The sequence below is a fragment of the Labrus mixtus genome, chromosome 14 (assembly GCF_963584025.1).
Source record: "Labrus mixtus chromosome 14, fLabMix1.1, whole genome shotgun sequence".
NCBI classification, from domain to species: domain Eukaryota; kingdom Metazoa; phylum Chordata; class Actinopteri; order Labriformes; family Labridae; genus Labrus; species Labrus mixtus.
In genome coordinates, this window is record NC_083625.1 from 17,478,284 (window position 1) to 17,491,888 (window position 13,605).

General features: G+C 40.4%; 1 protein-coding gene across 11 annotated transcripts in view; it reads right to left on the reverse strand.

Annotated features, from left to right (window-relative positions):
- Positions 1-13,605, reverse strand: part of msi2b (musashi RNA-binding protein 2b) — a 264,095-nt gene that overhangs the window by 172,864 nt on the left and 77,626 nt on the right. For all 11 annotated transcript variants that reach the window (XM_061055589.1, XM_061055583.1, XM_061055586.1 and 8 more), the window contains one exon: positions 9,875-9,967. In XM_061055589.1, the coding sequence (XP_060911572.1) occupies positions 9,875-9,967 (93 nt within the window). The remainder of the gene's footprint in view (positions 1-9,874; positions 9,968-13,605) is intronic.

Below are 13,605 nucleotides of genomic sequence, written 5' to 3' on the forward strand. Positions count from 1 at the left end.
TTGTAAGGGTCTGCCCCTCTGTGAAGTACAGTCGATGAGGGCTGAGACATTTTAATGTGTGTTGCCATTATTGATTTAATCAATTGAGACTGTGTATGTATTTTCTAATTCAACAACCTCTGTTTTGCTAAAATAGCACTTGCTTATAATAGATGTCAATTTAGAGAGGGTTTAAAACGCTTCATGTACGCCAGTTTACCATTTCAGACATTCATGTGGTTGTAGAAATGGCAATATGAGTGTATCCACCACACTGATGTTTCTTAATAATAATGTATTCAATAGATTTTTGTATCAATGTTTTGTGGCCAGAAGATACATAGAAATTACTTAAGTATACTCTCCTGACTTTTCCTCTGGCAAAAAAATTGGAAGGGATTTTTTATTAGCAACCAATGAATGGATTCTAAAGATATCCTAGTACCTACGTGATCCAGTGGCTTGTTAGAACAATGTCAATCAATATATCAATCTTTGCAGCATTTTATCACTATGAACATGATGGCATGCAGATGTTAGCGTTTATCTCAGGGGTATGTTGTGCTTAAGCAAAAGCTCCCCGCACTGCTAGCGTGGCTGATGGCTGTGCTTGTTTAACAAAATGAGCCAATTTCTTGGATAAAATAGAACGACATGTCGGAAAAAGTTAAAGTTTCTACACACAAATAAGACACTGGAGCAGGTTAAAACCACTGCGCTCACATCCTCAGTACATTTTTCATAGCAATTACCCCATTTTGTTTGGCCTACTTACTCTGCCCCAGCAAAATATACTGAATATAATGAGTCATGTCACTACCAATGTTGGATTTTTATACCAGTATCAAAATGAAACCTAACAAGCAATTTTAAAAAACCTATATAGTTTAGGATAATGCATGACTTAAGGGCTTAAATCTAGATATTCCAACACTTTAAAGGCAGGCCAGGGGATATCCAGACACACAAAGACTCACAGGGCGAAGGAGTAAGGTTTTCAAAAAGGGAAACCTTTGAGACTTCAGCAGCCCTGCATATCAAATGGCAGCTCATTGTGTACATTTCCATGTAGTAACGTCTACAGGTGATTTCGCATTGGGAGGCTCTCTTAGCATGAGTTGCCTGACAACCTGGTCACACTGCCTGTGCTCCATTAGGCACCTACTGCAACAGGCTACTAACAGTCATACCTGTACACGTATCCTTCATCCACAGTGTGCTATTTAAAACAAGGCACACTGACAGTATATCAAAGCCAATGCTGTTGGAGAAGCTGGCTAGGTTTTCATGTAAATGTTTATTTAATGTTTCATTTCGCACAATCGGATTTCTGCTGTATGGTCATGAAAGACACTTATTCTGAAACCAAGCCAAGACAGCACATACTGTCTATGTTTATCTAGACTGCGAGCTGACAATCAGGAGAAAAAGCTCTTGTTTTTTGGGGTTTTTTTCAACTGATTTTCTCTAGATGTTGGATTTACTTAGCAAAAATCCATTGCTGGAGATGTCAGACTGTCAGCCTTTCCAAAAAATAAAGGCATATTGAATTTTTTGTTTTCTTTATAGTTCTAAAACATTTAACAAAGCATCAGATTATAATCCTTCTACTGCCGTCAGCTTGCTGTTTCTTGGGTAAACCCATGCAGAGGACTGAACAAACACCTTCAGAAACTGTTTAAAGCTGCATGTATCGGCTCAGATGTACGACGAACATTCTGCATCGTCACCATTTGAGATGCACTGTGTCAACTGCCTGTTCTCCAGGTGGTGCTGAGTCATGGTTCATGCTCACTGGTTTCCTGAACTCCACAGATGGGGTGGGGGTGGGGGGGGGGGGGGGGGAGAAATCTAGCACTGACAACCCTCTGTTATAAAAATGTCTGATGAGGGTGAAAAGGGGTATTTGGGTTGAAAAGCATTTCTGCATCCTCTTTAAAAGCCAGCCTTCAGATGTGAGCCGGAATTTGACACCATCATTTTGTTTCTCATTTGGCTGTGACATGCGGGGGCACAAGGTCTGTCACTCAGAGGCCGGCCCTGGCTGCCGTGGACCTCCACTCAGACATGCCTGTCTCTGCGCATCTAAAAACATGCACTTGAGCTGTAGCAAGACATTCTTACTTTATTTCCTCCTTTCTTTAATGTTTTCAATTTCTTGTTATTTATTTTTTTTATTCCTCACCTCTAACTTTCTCTCCTATCATTCATTCTTTTATGTTCTCTGTTTCTATTTCTTAGTATCTATCTTGTTCCTTCTTTCCTGCTATTTCTTTTCCATACTCTTTATTTCCATCGTACTTTCTTTCCTTTTCTTTTTCCTTCTTTCCTTTTTCTTGTTCTTACCCTCTTTTCTCTCCTGCTTTGTCTTTTTTCCTTCCTTCTTTTCTCATGTTCATCGTATTTTTAGTTTTTCTTTCTTTCTTTTATCTCCTCTTCTTTTGCTTCTTTCTTTCTTTCATTTTGTAGCCTCTTCTTTTCTTCATTCCTTTGTTTCTTTCTTTAAGCAGATGACAGATTTGTGGAGGAGTCATTTACTATACTTCAAATAAAGAGACTTCAGTTGAAACGTATTATCTTCATGTACCTAACACCTACCTTATTATCGTTCTGTTCTAGCAATTTTATGTGATGTCTAAGTTGCACTATGGTAGCATAAAAAGACAACGTTTTAGCAACCTAACTCACACTCACATTCGCTTATTGAAATTAGCACTAGTATGCAGCTGATATACGATGCGTAAGATTTATTTGTACCATGTACTTGCAAATGTATGGATTATGCATTACACAACATACCAATGATGTCACACTGTTCCTCTGATCTACAGGTGGCAGAGATGTGCAATGTGCCAGCAAAGGAAGGTAAAAAGACCACATCCAAGCAATGCTGCATTTTAAGATGTTTTGTGAGAAATAGTTTGCATTTGAGATGGCAATGAACTTAATTTTGTCGGTTTAGAAGAGCATTCCAAAGCGCTGTTTTTCCAGTCTATCACACAAATCCACACCAACAAAACATGCTAAAATGTTGTTTCCTTAAAGCTTTCCCCTGAACCAGGCCTGCATTTATGTTCTGCCAAGCTTCCTTCCTTCATACCCTTTATTCCAGGCCAATCTTACTTGGCATATATACATACATACATACATACAGCATATATCAAAACTATTCCCACCCATCTGGGAAATAAAAACCCATTTGAATCTCAATCCCTGCAGAAGTGTTCTCCCACATAGGATTCCCCAAAGAGCAGAACGTAGTCTGCGAGGCTGAGGTGGAGGCGTGTAGGTGGAGGCGTCCACCTCCACACCGGTCTGATGGTGAGACTGCTGCAAATTACTCATGACACTTCCTCTGATGACATTTTTCAACCTCTTCCCTGTTGAATGGCATCTCCAGCCCCCCCACCACCACCACTAACACCCTTACTCCAACACACACATTAATTCCCCCCTTCTATTCGTGTCACAATAGCACAGCAGAGATTGCTGCCTCCTGCCTTCACCTGATGACCCCTTTGAGCAGGTGTTGGATCCGATCCAATCACAGTCAATCTTCTTTAAACATTTCATTCTTTAAGCAGAACAGGGGCTCAAAATTCCATCATTCAATGACCCGATCAGTAGCCGATAACACAATCAAGCCAATCCCAGCTTATCCCGGGGGAGCCATTTCAGGAGGGACAGCTGGGAGATGAGACTTCAGACGTACAGAAGGGTGTCAATCTCCCTTGATCCACCGCTCTCTTTGTGAGCTGCCTTTACTGCAAAGCATCTCCATTTTGGCGGAGAGTGTATGAATTATATTTCTAAGGATCAGCAGTCAGAAATCTATTAAACCTCTGATAAGGTTCTGATTCTTCAAGTAAAAATTCAGAAAAGACAATAGCGTTCACACTTACGTTTGCTCTCATACAAAGGCCAATACGCACACACACAAAAATAATGTTATTGTACAGCTCTATTCTTCAGCGGCCATTTAAAAGCTACTCTATTGGAAATGTTGCTGGGCCACTGGGCAAATAAAGGTCAAGGGGGATATGAAATAGTTTGTCTAACTGGCCCTTTCCCCCTGTGTGTCCCTGCAGCGTATTCACATTCATAGCCAATTCATTTATATTGCTCTGCCCTTCTCCCTGCTAGTCTCAGTCACTAACTACAAGTGACTGCAATGAGATTGAAGCCTCTGGCTAAATCTCCACCGCAAGGCACACGCTCCATCATTGCTGCTCTGATCACTCCTTATAATCACTGGAACTGCACTATATCCTCAGCTGATTGGGCAAGTCGCAGCCGAGAGGAAACAATCACAGAATGTCAGCCGATGATGGACACCCAGGCTTTGGAGTGCTGGTGGTCACTGTGAGCTACCATGTAAATGGCATGCAAATGTGCACCTGCACCAGCAGAGGAAGAGGAATGAAGGACTGTGGCCTTTTGATTAGCTTCTTTTTTTTGCTCATATAAAGTGTATTTTTTCTGCATTAATCATCCATGTTTGCCATTTCAGCCAATGACAGAAGAGCTATTGTTGATTCGGGTTTAGCTTTCCTCAGAGCTCCCATCACTTCAATTCAAGTGTCATGTGTGCTCAATGTGCACCTTCAGAATCTGAAGTTTAAGACTTTTCTAGAGTGGTCACTGTGACAGTGTAAATTCACAAGTCAGGGCTAAATGTAATGCAGCAATCAAAAAGATGACAAGAATGATTATGTCAATGTCACAACAATGACAACTGTTGATTTAGAATATCTGCAGTTTAGATGTGCTTTAACACTTAAAATGACATATAGTATAGCATTAACTATAACACTTTATCACCTAATAACTCTTAAATAACTAGAAGAAACTTCAAGTTTCTAATGTGAAATACATATTTCTAATTTAATCAAAATAAGAAAAGAAAAACATCTTTATGGCACTTTTAAATCCAGGTTAAAATGTTCCAGGACAGCTAAACAAAACAGAGAAGACATTTAGTGTTTTTCTGGTTTTAAAACATCAATGTAGTACAAATATTTATAATGTAGGGAAAATTAGGAGAGGCCCTTTGTTACTAGTTTATTTTGAGAAGGGATTTAAACTAAATCAAGAGATAAAATAGAGTAACTTCAAAAGGCAAATTCTGAGAGGGACACGACTTTATTTCACTAATACCTTAACAGGTTAGTCTACTAGCTCGTCCTAAATGGAAAGGGTCAAATAAAAGTGATTTTATCATTCTGTGTACCACTGATAGAATAGCTGTTAATATCTGAAATTCTCTAGCGCAGTCGAAGAGGAAAGGTCTTGTGCAGGTATCTTAAATGAATTCTTGTCTTCTTTACAGTCGGTCTCACAGTTATTTTTCTGCCATTTATAAAATCTAAGGCTGTGCAAAATGTCAGCTGTGGTATTTGATTACCAAGGACCCAGAACAAATTTCATGCCCCAACCGAGGCATATTTTTTTAATTTTTTGATGCTGTCATAATTTCCTCTCATCTGCTTCCTGTCAGTGGAAGCATGAGAGAAGTATCCAGAGATTGCTGGGCCAGAGGTGAAACGCAACAGGGACAGCTTGCAGCTGCTGTAGGCTGGCCTCATATATGTTCTGATAATATCCTCTTACATAATAGAACTTCTTTTGATATCTTTTCATTGCCCTCCAACAGATGTTATCTCTTTTTTTTCCCTTGAAACTCCTGTCTCATCGCAGGACGTGAGACTGCTCTGCTCGACTAAGACAGGAGTGACCTTTGTGCGTCTACCTTTATCTGTCCTGAGCCCAGTGGCAGTGAACTGGTTAAGCTCCTCCTCTTCCTCCTCCCATTCAGCTCCACCTCCAGGATCTGGCTCTAGCCCAGTGGAGCATGAGAACCAGGACAGGCTGGACATAAAGGGACGATTGTGGAAGCCCAGTGACATGGAAGCAAGTTGCTCTGATTAAACTAAAAGTCAGCTTGAGGCTTGCACTGTAAAGCTCGGCCCATGGACAGGAGTGCAAAAAAAAAAAACAGAGGACGTGAACAGGACTTGTTTGAGCTTAGCCAAATAAGGGCACTATGAGACGCACTCAAAGCCGATTACAATAAACCAATGAGGAAGCATTAGCCAACCTGGCTAATTATGCTTTTAACGGGGGAGAACTCTTTTCATGCCCAGGCAGGGCTCTACTGGTTCTTCTCAGCCAAATTTAAAAGGTGTCATCACACCATCTTCCGTCTTTAATCAACCTCTGCCTCAGTGGAACATCTCAGGGTGTTAGGTGTTTTGTTAACAGGTTTTGGTCTCATTGGAAAACAAAAGGATGGCATAAAAATAATACTTATGGGATCAACAAAAAAATGAGCACATCTCATATTAACAGTAGACAGAGGTATGGCATGCTCGAAATAGATATTTTGAGTCCTTCATTAAACCTCACCTTATTCAAAAACGTGTATTTAAGTCTCTATATTTACAATTTTTACTGTTGTGTAGAATCTAAGTGTAATACTTTGCAAAGATACTGAATCCCTGCAAGCACATCTGCTGTTTTTTCAACTGGCCCTGACCTTTGACTTCAGAGCAAGCACAGTCTCTAAAGGAGTCAACATGATGTATAATTTATGCATAATAATGTCACTTTTAACTTCTGTAGGCAAATTTAGGGGGGGATTTCCTGCTTGTTATGTTAGCCACAGAAAAAGGCAGAAATCTGATTGCAAGAAAAAAACAACCTGCAAATAGCTGTCATACTACAGACATTATAAAATTATCTGATTTAAAAAGCAGAACAGGATTAGCCGTCAAGTGTCATCTCTGAAGGCATAAATTGTCTTTTCTTGTGAGCCTGCCTTATTTGACAAAAACAGCAGCAGCCCCGAGTTAAGAGTCCTGGAATATAAAGGGAGGCCCGGCAGTGCTGATAAGATTGTCTCATCTGGCTTGCAGGGTTAAGGTGCAGCCTGAGAAGAAAAAAGGCAGGATGTGGCTACTATTAGGCAGGTAATGGGATGAGTCTGAGACGCATTAGAATCGGCCTAAGAGAACCACACTTCAACACTTGAGTTCTGTTCAAATGATTGTCACGATCACTGCAAATGCACACCTTCTGCCTGTATTGGTGGGGATGGGGGGTGTCTGTGCTTCCTCTGTAGTTGTGCCAGGCTCGGGCATGTGCTCTTTCCTAATGGTGTCGGCTGGGAGAGTGGCATGGAGGCTGATGTGCACGAGAGCTGTCAGACTCTCGCCATAACAAACGCCACCTCCTCCTCCCCCCTGACAGAATGGAGACAAAAGGGGAGGGGCTGAGGAGGGGAGGGAGAGGAGGTGATGGGAGGTGTTGGAGGTTACAGACAGAACCTGTGACCCAATTGTGGCCACACCAGCTGTTTCCCTCACAACCACTGCCATCTCTGTAGACCGCATCCCGCTAATTGGCCTATACTGCAGACACACACACACACACACACACACACACACACACACACACACACACACACACACACACACCACTTTCTCACACACACACACACCACTTTCTAAATAATATCAGCGAAATGGCTTGTTCCCACTGAGGAGGAACATTTGCCTTTGCCTTAAGCTGTAGTTTCCCCGATGATTGATAAGTGCTTCAAAAACATACTTCCCAGAAATATAAATGAATAGCTGCTAGCCCTGCAACCGTGCAGGCTAATGTACCCCTTGACATGTGAATACGCAGACAGACAGACTGATGACTGACAGACACACTCTGCCACCAAGATTCTACAGAGGGGAAACTGAATTAATTGGTTTTCCCTTCTGTGGATAAGTCCTCCGAGTGTTGTGTGTGTGGCGATAATGGCAGGTTGCAGTGACAGGCAGGTTATTTAATAAATCCAGGGATGTGTAAGGCAAAATAGCTACACACACACACGCGCTCACACACACTCACAAAACAGAGAGAAGGACACCTCTTTTTGCTCTGCATCTTGTCTGACATAGCCTACACAGTCTACTCTGATTTCCTTCTTTTACTGGAGACTCTCAAACCTGCTCACACACACACACACACACACACACACACAGCCCTAATCATGCACCCACATAAATACACTTAATCGCTGACACACTCACGCATGGCGAGAGCAGTACTGCAGACACATCCAAGCATGCACAAGTAGGGCTATAAAAGCACACACAGAAATATGCACAAGATCTTGCTCAATCAGTCTGATTTGTTTGTTTCCTCCTAAGCATTTGAGGATTCCTCAAGGACGGAAAAAACTTTGTATAATCAAGTCAATTATGTCATTCAATCAAGTCAAAAATCATTTCGAGCCCCTTTCTCAGATCCATTGATTGCAAAGTCGTGCTGAATACTTGCTCGCTGCGTTTTATTGTGCAAATAAGCTGTCTTTATTTGTAAAAGGCAGGACAGAGCCATGGTAGGGTCTTCAACAGTACTTCCACAGGCACAGAGCAAAAACAAAGTCCTTCACCTTGCCTGTCTCTGTCAGGAAGCAAGAGAGAGGGCTTTTTATAGGAGAGGGGCTGGTTGCATATTGTCTCTGAAGCGAGAAAAAAATAACAGTTTCTATTAATTTATAGAAGCTCTTCTGTCTTCTCCAGGACATGGCGCATTATGTGCCCATGAAAAATCCATCCAGAGTGAAATTGTTTAAGCTCAAGGTCAAGTGCTGATGTTACAGGGAGTGTATGAGCTGAAGGTGACCTTGACTGATGTGGAATATGACATGAGGGAAATGGATCTGCGCTCGGTGTGGGGAAATTATCTGTGAAATGCTGCCACTGTATCAAAGCCTGTTTGCCTGAGCACACGCCCGGGTATGTGTGTGTGTGTGAGTGTGTGTGTGGTATGCATGTCCTTGTATGATATTGTGTGCATATATGCCTCCCTCAGCTGGGGGTACTGGTCAGGAGAACAGCATGCAGAAAGTGCTGAGGGAACAAACACAGTTGAATATGAGGCCTCTGCAGAATTAGCTGGGTATGAAATGTTGCCACAATATAAAACTCAATATCATTCGATACCTTTTTATTTGTACTTATATTTGTTGCTTATATAATAAAAACACAGATGAGAAAAAAAAGACTTTTGATCTAGCAGTAGGGGTCTGGACATTTTTCATTCTTTGTTTGCTCTGTAAGCAAACTACATGTTGTTGTTGACCAGCCATGGTGGACTGAGTGCAGGAACTGCCATAGCTTCAGCTGTTTGCTCATCACAACAGATATTTATTTGTCTTACTGTCGGGAATGGAGCCAAACTGGTGCAGCTGGCTTCTTGTAAGGCTCATATTCCTGACTGCTGTTAAGATGGGAGAGCTCGCCGTGTGGTCTTTATCACAACTATTACTAGTGACAAGAGGACACTCCAAAACAACTGAATCTTTGATCAGTTAAATGATGAAATTACCAATTTGATGTCATCGAAATGATATTAATATGGTGTTCATTTGTTTTTTTTAAGATTATGTTTTTGATCTTACACTGTATTAGATGGGACAGTGGAGTCAAAGATATGGGGGAAAATAAAAGTCGGACCCTGGGGCGTCTATGGTTAGGGCTGTAGCCTCTGTACCCATCAGCTTTGATAACATCAGGTTGTTTTCATTTTATTTATTTTAGATAATCATCTATGTCAAAAATAATCTATAACAGTCCATGTACAGCTACAAATAAACAGCATTAAATCAATCTGTTTTTTTTCACAAAATGTAGATAAATTATGAGAAAAGCTCATATTTGCAGAAAGCCTAAAGTGAAACCATGTTCTTTTAATCAAACGAAAAGAAGAAGAAGAAGCTGGAACCAATAATTGTTATGGCAAGCAACTTTCTGCTAATTGACAACAAATGTTCTTTCAATGTCTTATCCAATCACACCAGACAACACAGCACAAGATGGTTAAAAGAAATCTTTCTTACCTTCCCAAACTGTTCAAAATACTGCTTCACATCTTCCACTACTGTGTTGGCCGACAAACCACCGACAAATATTTTCTTTGTTCTTGTGACCATCTGCAAGGAAAAGGGGGGAAAAAAAAGGAGGTGATTGGTAATGAAGCTTCAAACACACTGACTGAGCAGCACCTGCAAAGGGTGCCATATTACAGGAGTGAGGAGATAACAGTAAAAACACACATCCACACATTTAGTTTTTCAAAAAAAACACTTCAATTTACAAGTAGAGTTATGACAAGGTCACAAGTATTGAAGGTTCTAGCTGGTAAAAAAAAAAAAAAAAAAAGCTCTCGGCTTTTGGTTTCTCCTGGCAAGGAAAAGCACTTCAGTGAGTTTCCCCTCAAAATGACATTTCAAACTATCGCTCTAATCAGAACCGACTGTGACAGAATAAAAGACCTCCATTTCATCCATTAAAGTTTCTGTTTATCTTTGCTAAACTTCAAAAAGGAACAATAGAAATAATTTATGGACTTTCAAAAAACAATTAATGAGTGCTGGAAGATGGAATCAGAGTGCATTAAAGGCTCATTTAGCTTCAAACTGCAAGAATATTAAGGATTATTACCCACGGCATGAAAAAGGGCACCAACAGCTGCAGCAGAGAGTGCATGCTAAATTTAGGGGGAACATTTCTCAAGAAATACAGTAACTATTCAAAACCGATGTCAGTGTTCAAAGGGACTTCAAATACTTTCCTCAAAAAGAATTAAAGGGACACATTTTGTTAATACAATGCAATGTAATATTTGGCTGTATCATTTTGGTAATAATGTTGCAATCACTTCCATTCCTGGGATGACGCAGTTACCCGGTTGTATGGCTAACCAAGATTCAAAACCTAATGGTTGATTAATCCTGACGGCTCTGCTATACCGCGTTTTCTTATTCTCACTCGCAAAAAATGGGAGTGGAACATAAGCTTTGGTGCAACCTGCACAGAACGAAAACAGAGTGGCTCCAGCTGTTGCGCACCAGCTAATTGTGCCGACCTTATCATGCTACGCTACATTAGCTTCACTGCAGTAGAGGGCTCTAGCAGGAAAACTTTGTATCCACCAGAGAAACAAGTGAAGTCGGCAGTGTACAAGCATTTTGGGTACATCAAGAATGACCACTCAGTTATTCAACTGAGCCCCTGTTCACAAAACCAAGCGGGAAAAAGTTTCGGCTAAATTGTCAAACACATCAAACTGCATGCAGCATCTGAGAGATCACCGCCCAGCACCACCCGCCCGACTGATATGTAAACACATAATTACAGAGATAGTATACATTAGTGGAAAGATACTCAATAACTCATCGAGTTGGTCAGGAATGGAATATAAACGTGTCGCTGACAGCAAACAGCAGTGACAGTCTAGCTTCAGTGTGAAGTAAACAAACAGCAGTAACGCTGCGTGTCGTTTATCAGAGACTGTTTAACGTTTCTTCCTCCCGCCTGTGTGATCTAAACTTCGGGCATTGTATGTAAAACTGGGAACTGGGATTTCCACAATTTCCCAGTTTGGGATCAATGAAGTAATTCTATTCTATTCTGAAAAACAAAAAAAAAAAAAACAGGCGGATGAAAAATGAAGACTTTGGCTGCATTTCTTAGTTTAACAGGGAAACAAATAGCTAAAATGGAGCTTACATTGAATACCAAAGAGACACAGACTGTGTGTATTATTATTTTCATAGTGATTTATTATCTATGTTAAATTATTATTTATGCTTCAAAAGGCAGCAACAGCTTAGGCAGGGAAAGCCAACTGGTGATCCACAATGTGTCCACTTCAAAAGGGACAGATGAACTGTATTACCTTTATTATTTTGTAATGGATAATTTGATTAAATTTTTGTGTCATGTGATTCTATGTGATTCATCAGTAGTGTTGTGAAATTAATTCCTTCAATTCCCAATTCCTAAATCTCAAAATCCATAATCACTGCATCTCTAAACCATTCTCTCATTTCTTTGAAATAGTTCAAAGAACCAGTATCCAACAAACCTTTACTAATCTTAAACCAAGATTGATTGATTGATTTATTTTTGTTCAAACATGTTAATAAACAAATATGAATAGAAATCTTTTTTTAAAAGCAATAAAATAAGAATAGTAAATCTAAAAAAAAATAAAAAAAAACTCCATGCAATTCATGGAGTATTTGCTCTAAACAAAGAAGCAAAAAGACCCTCCTTTCAAAGGGTAGAGAAACTTGTGAGCCTGAAGAACGCCATGTCTCTCTGTCAGCGTGCTGTTATGATGGTTATTGTTTCAGCCTGATGGCCTGCACAGTGAGAGGAGAACTTTCACCTCAGCCTGTTTGGTCAAACTCTGGTAACAGACACACACAGCGGTGACAGCACTGTGAATGATTTTTAGCATGTTTGATGTGGACAGTGTCTCTTAAGTTGAGGCTCTTTTAACAGAGTTTGTGTCTTATCCACTGCTCTAAGTCTACGTATCGAGAAACAATAAGACTAATGATTATGGAGGAGCCACTGAACTTAACTAAAGCTCTTAAGAGGAGGAGTAGAGTTCTGTAGGTACTGTGATTGAAGACACACATTTCTCCATACATAATCCTTATTGTCTCCTATAAAGGGCTACATTTTAAGACTCAGACTGTGAATTTGCTGATATGATGTTGCATATAATGATTTTTGATTCCTCGCTCTGTAATCTTTCTGGCAAACATAAAAGGGGGAGCAGAAAAGGCAGCGGTGAAAGTCACAGCTCTGATCTCCCTCAGCTCGCCAGAATCAAAAAAATAAAAATGATCGGGGCAGGATAAACATACTCGAGAGACGCACTGAAAGAGTCTACCTTGATCAAAATGCTGACCGAAACACTTTCGATTTATGAAAGAGGCTTAACGCAGGGAAAAAAGAAGCAACATTCAGCTCAAGCCGGAGTAACCATCTGTCAAGTGCTTTCCAGGTGCTCACAGTCTCACAGGCACATAGCCTGCACATATGCACACAGCCTCCCACACACAGAACCTCTCTCCTTAGTGCAGTTTGTTTTTTTATTATGCTTCTGTGATTTTTCATGTTTTGTTTTTTCCCCCCGCTGTACAATATTGTTTTACTGAAGAATGCATTAAAGCCAACTTTTGCAAAAGAGTAAAAACATGTAAGGACAGAGGAAGCTTATATGAACTTTAAAAGTCTGCATTTGTTCTCCCATGTGAAGAAGAGAAAAGAGATCCACGCCCATCAGGCTCTTCAGGCAACTGCAAGATGGACACTTTGGGCCCAAAACGACATCCATGGAAGTGTTCAGATGCTTTGAGCTGTGCAAGATCGATTTTACATTTCAGTGTGCTACTCAAAACCCAAACATATTGCAAACATGACTTACACTCTGCAGCTAGGGGGCGCTTTAACAAGTAAAATCCACGAACCTGTTATAAAAGACGTGAATAAACTCTTCCATACAGTATTGCCCAGTGCCCACTTGTAATATAGCTGGGACAAATCCCTTTGCTGAGGGATGTGAAGGGGCCAAAAGTCATTTTGAACGCTTGTAAAACGATGTCTGCAAAAAAATCAACTTTACTCTTTCTGTTATGGATTTTCAATTCAAGGAGGTTGATTATTTGTAAAAATGTATCTCAAGCCAAGAAAAGCAAACTCATGGCTCGGGCCAACAGGACAATCAATATGTGGCATAATCATGTTAACCCCAGAGAGGGATGTTTTTTTT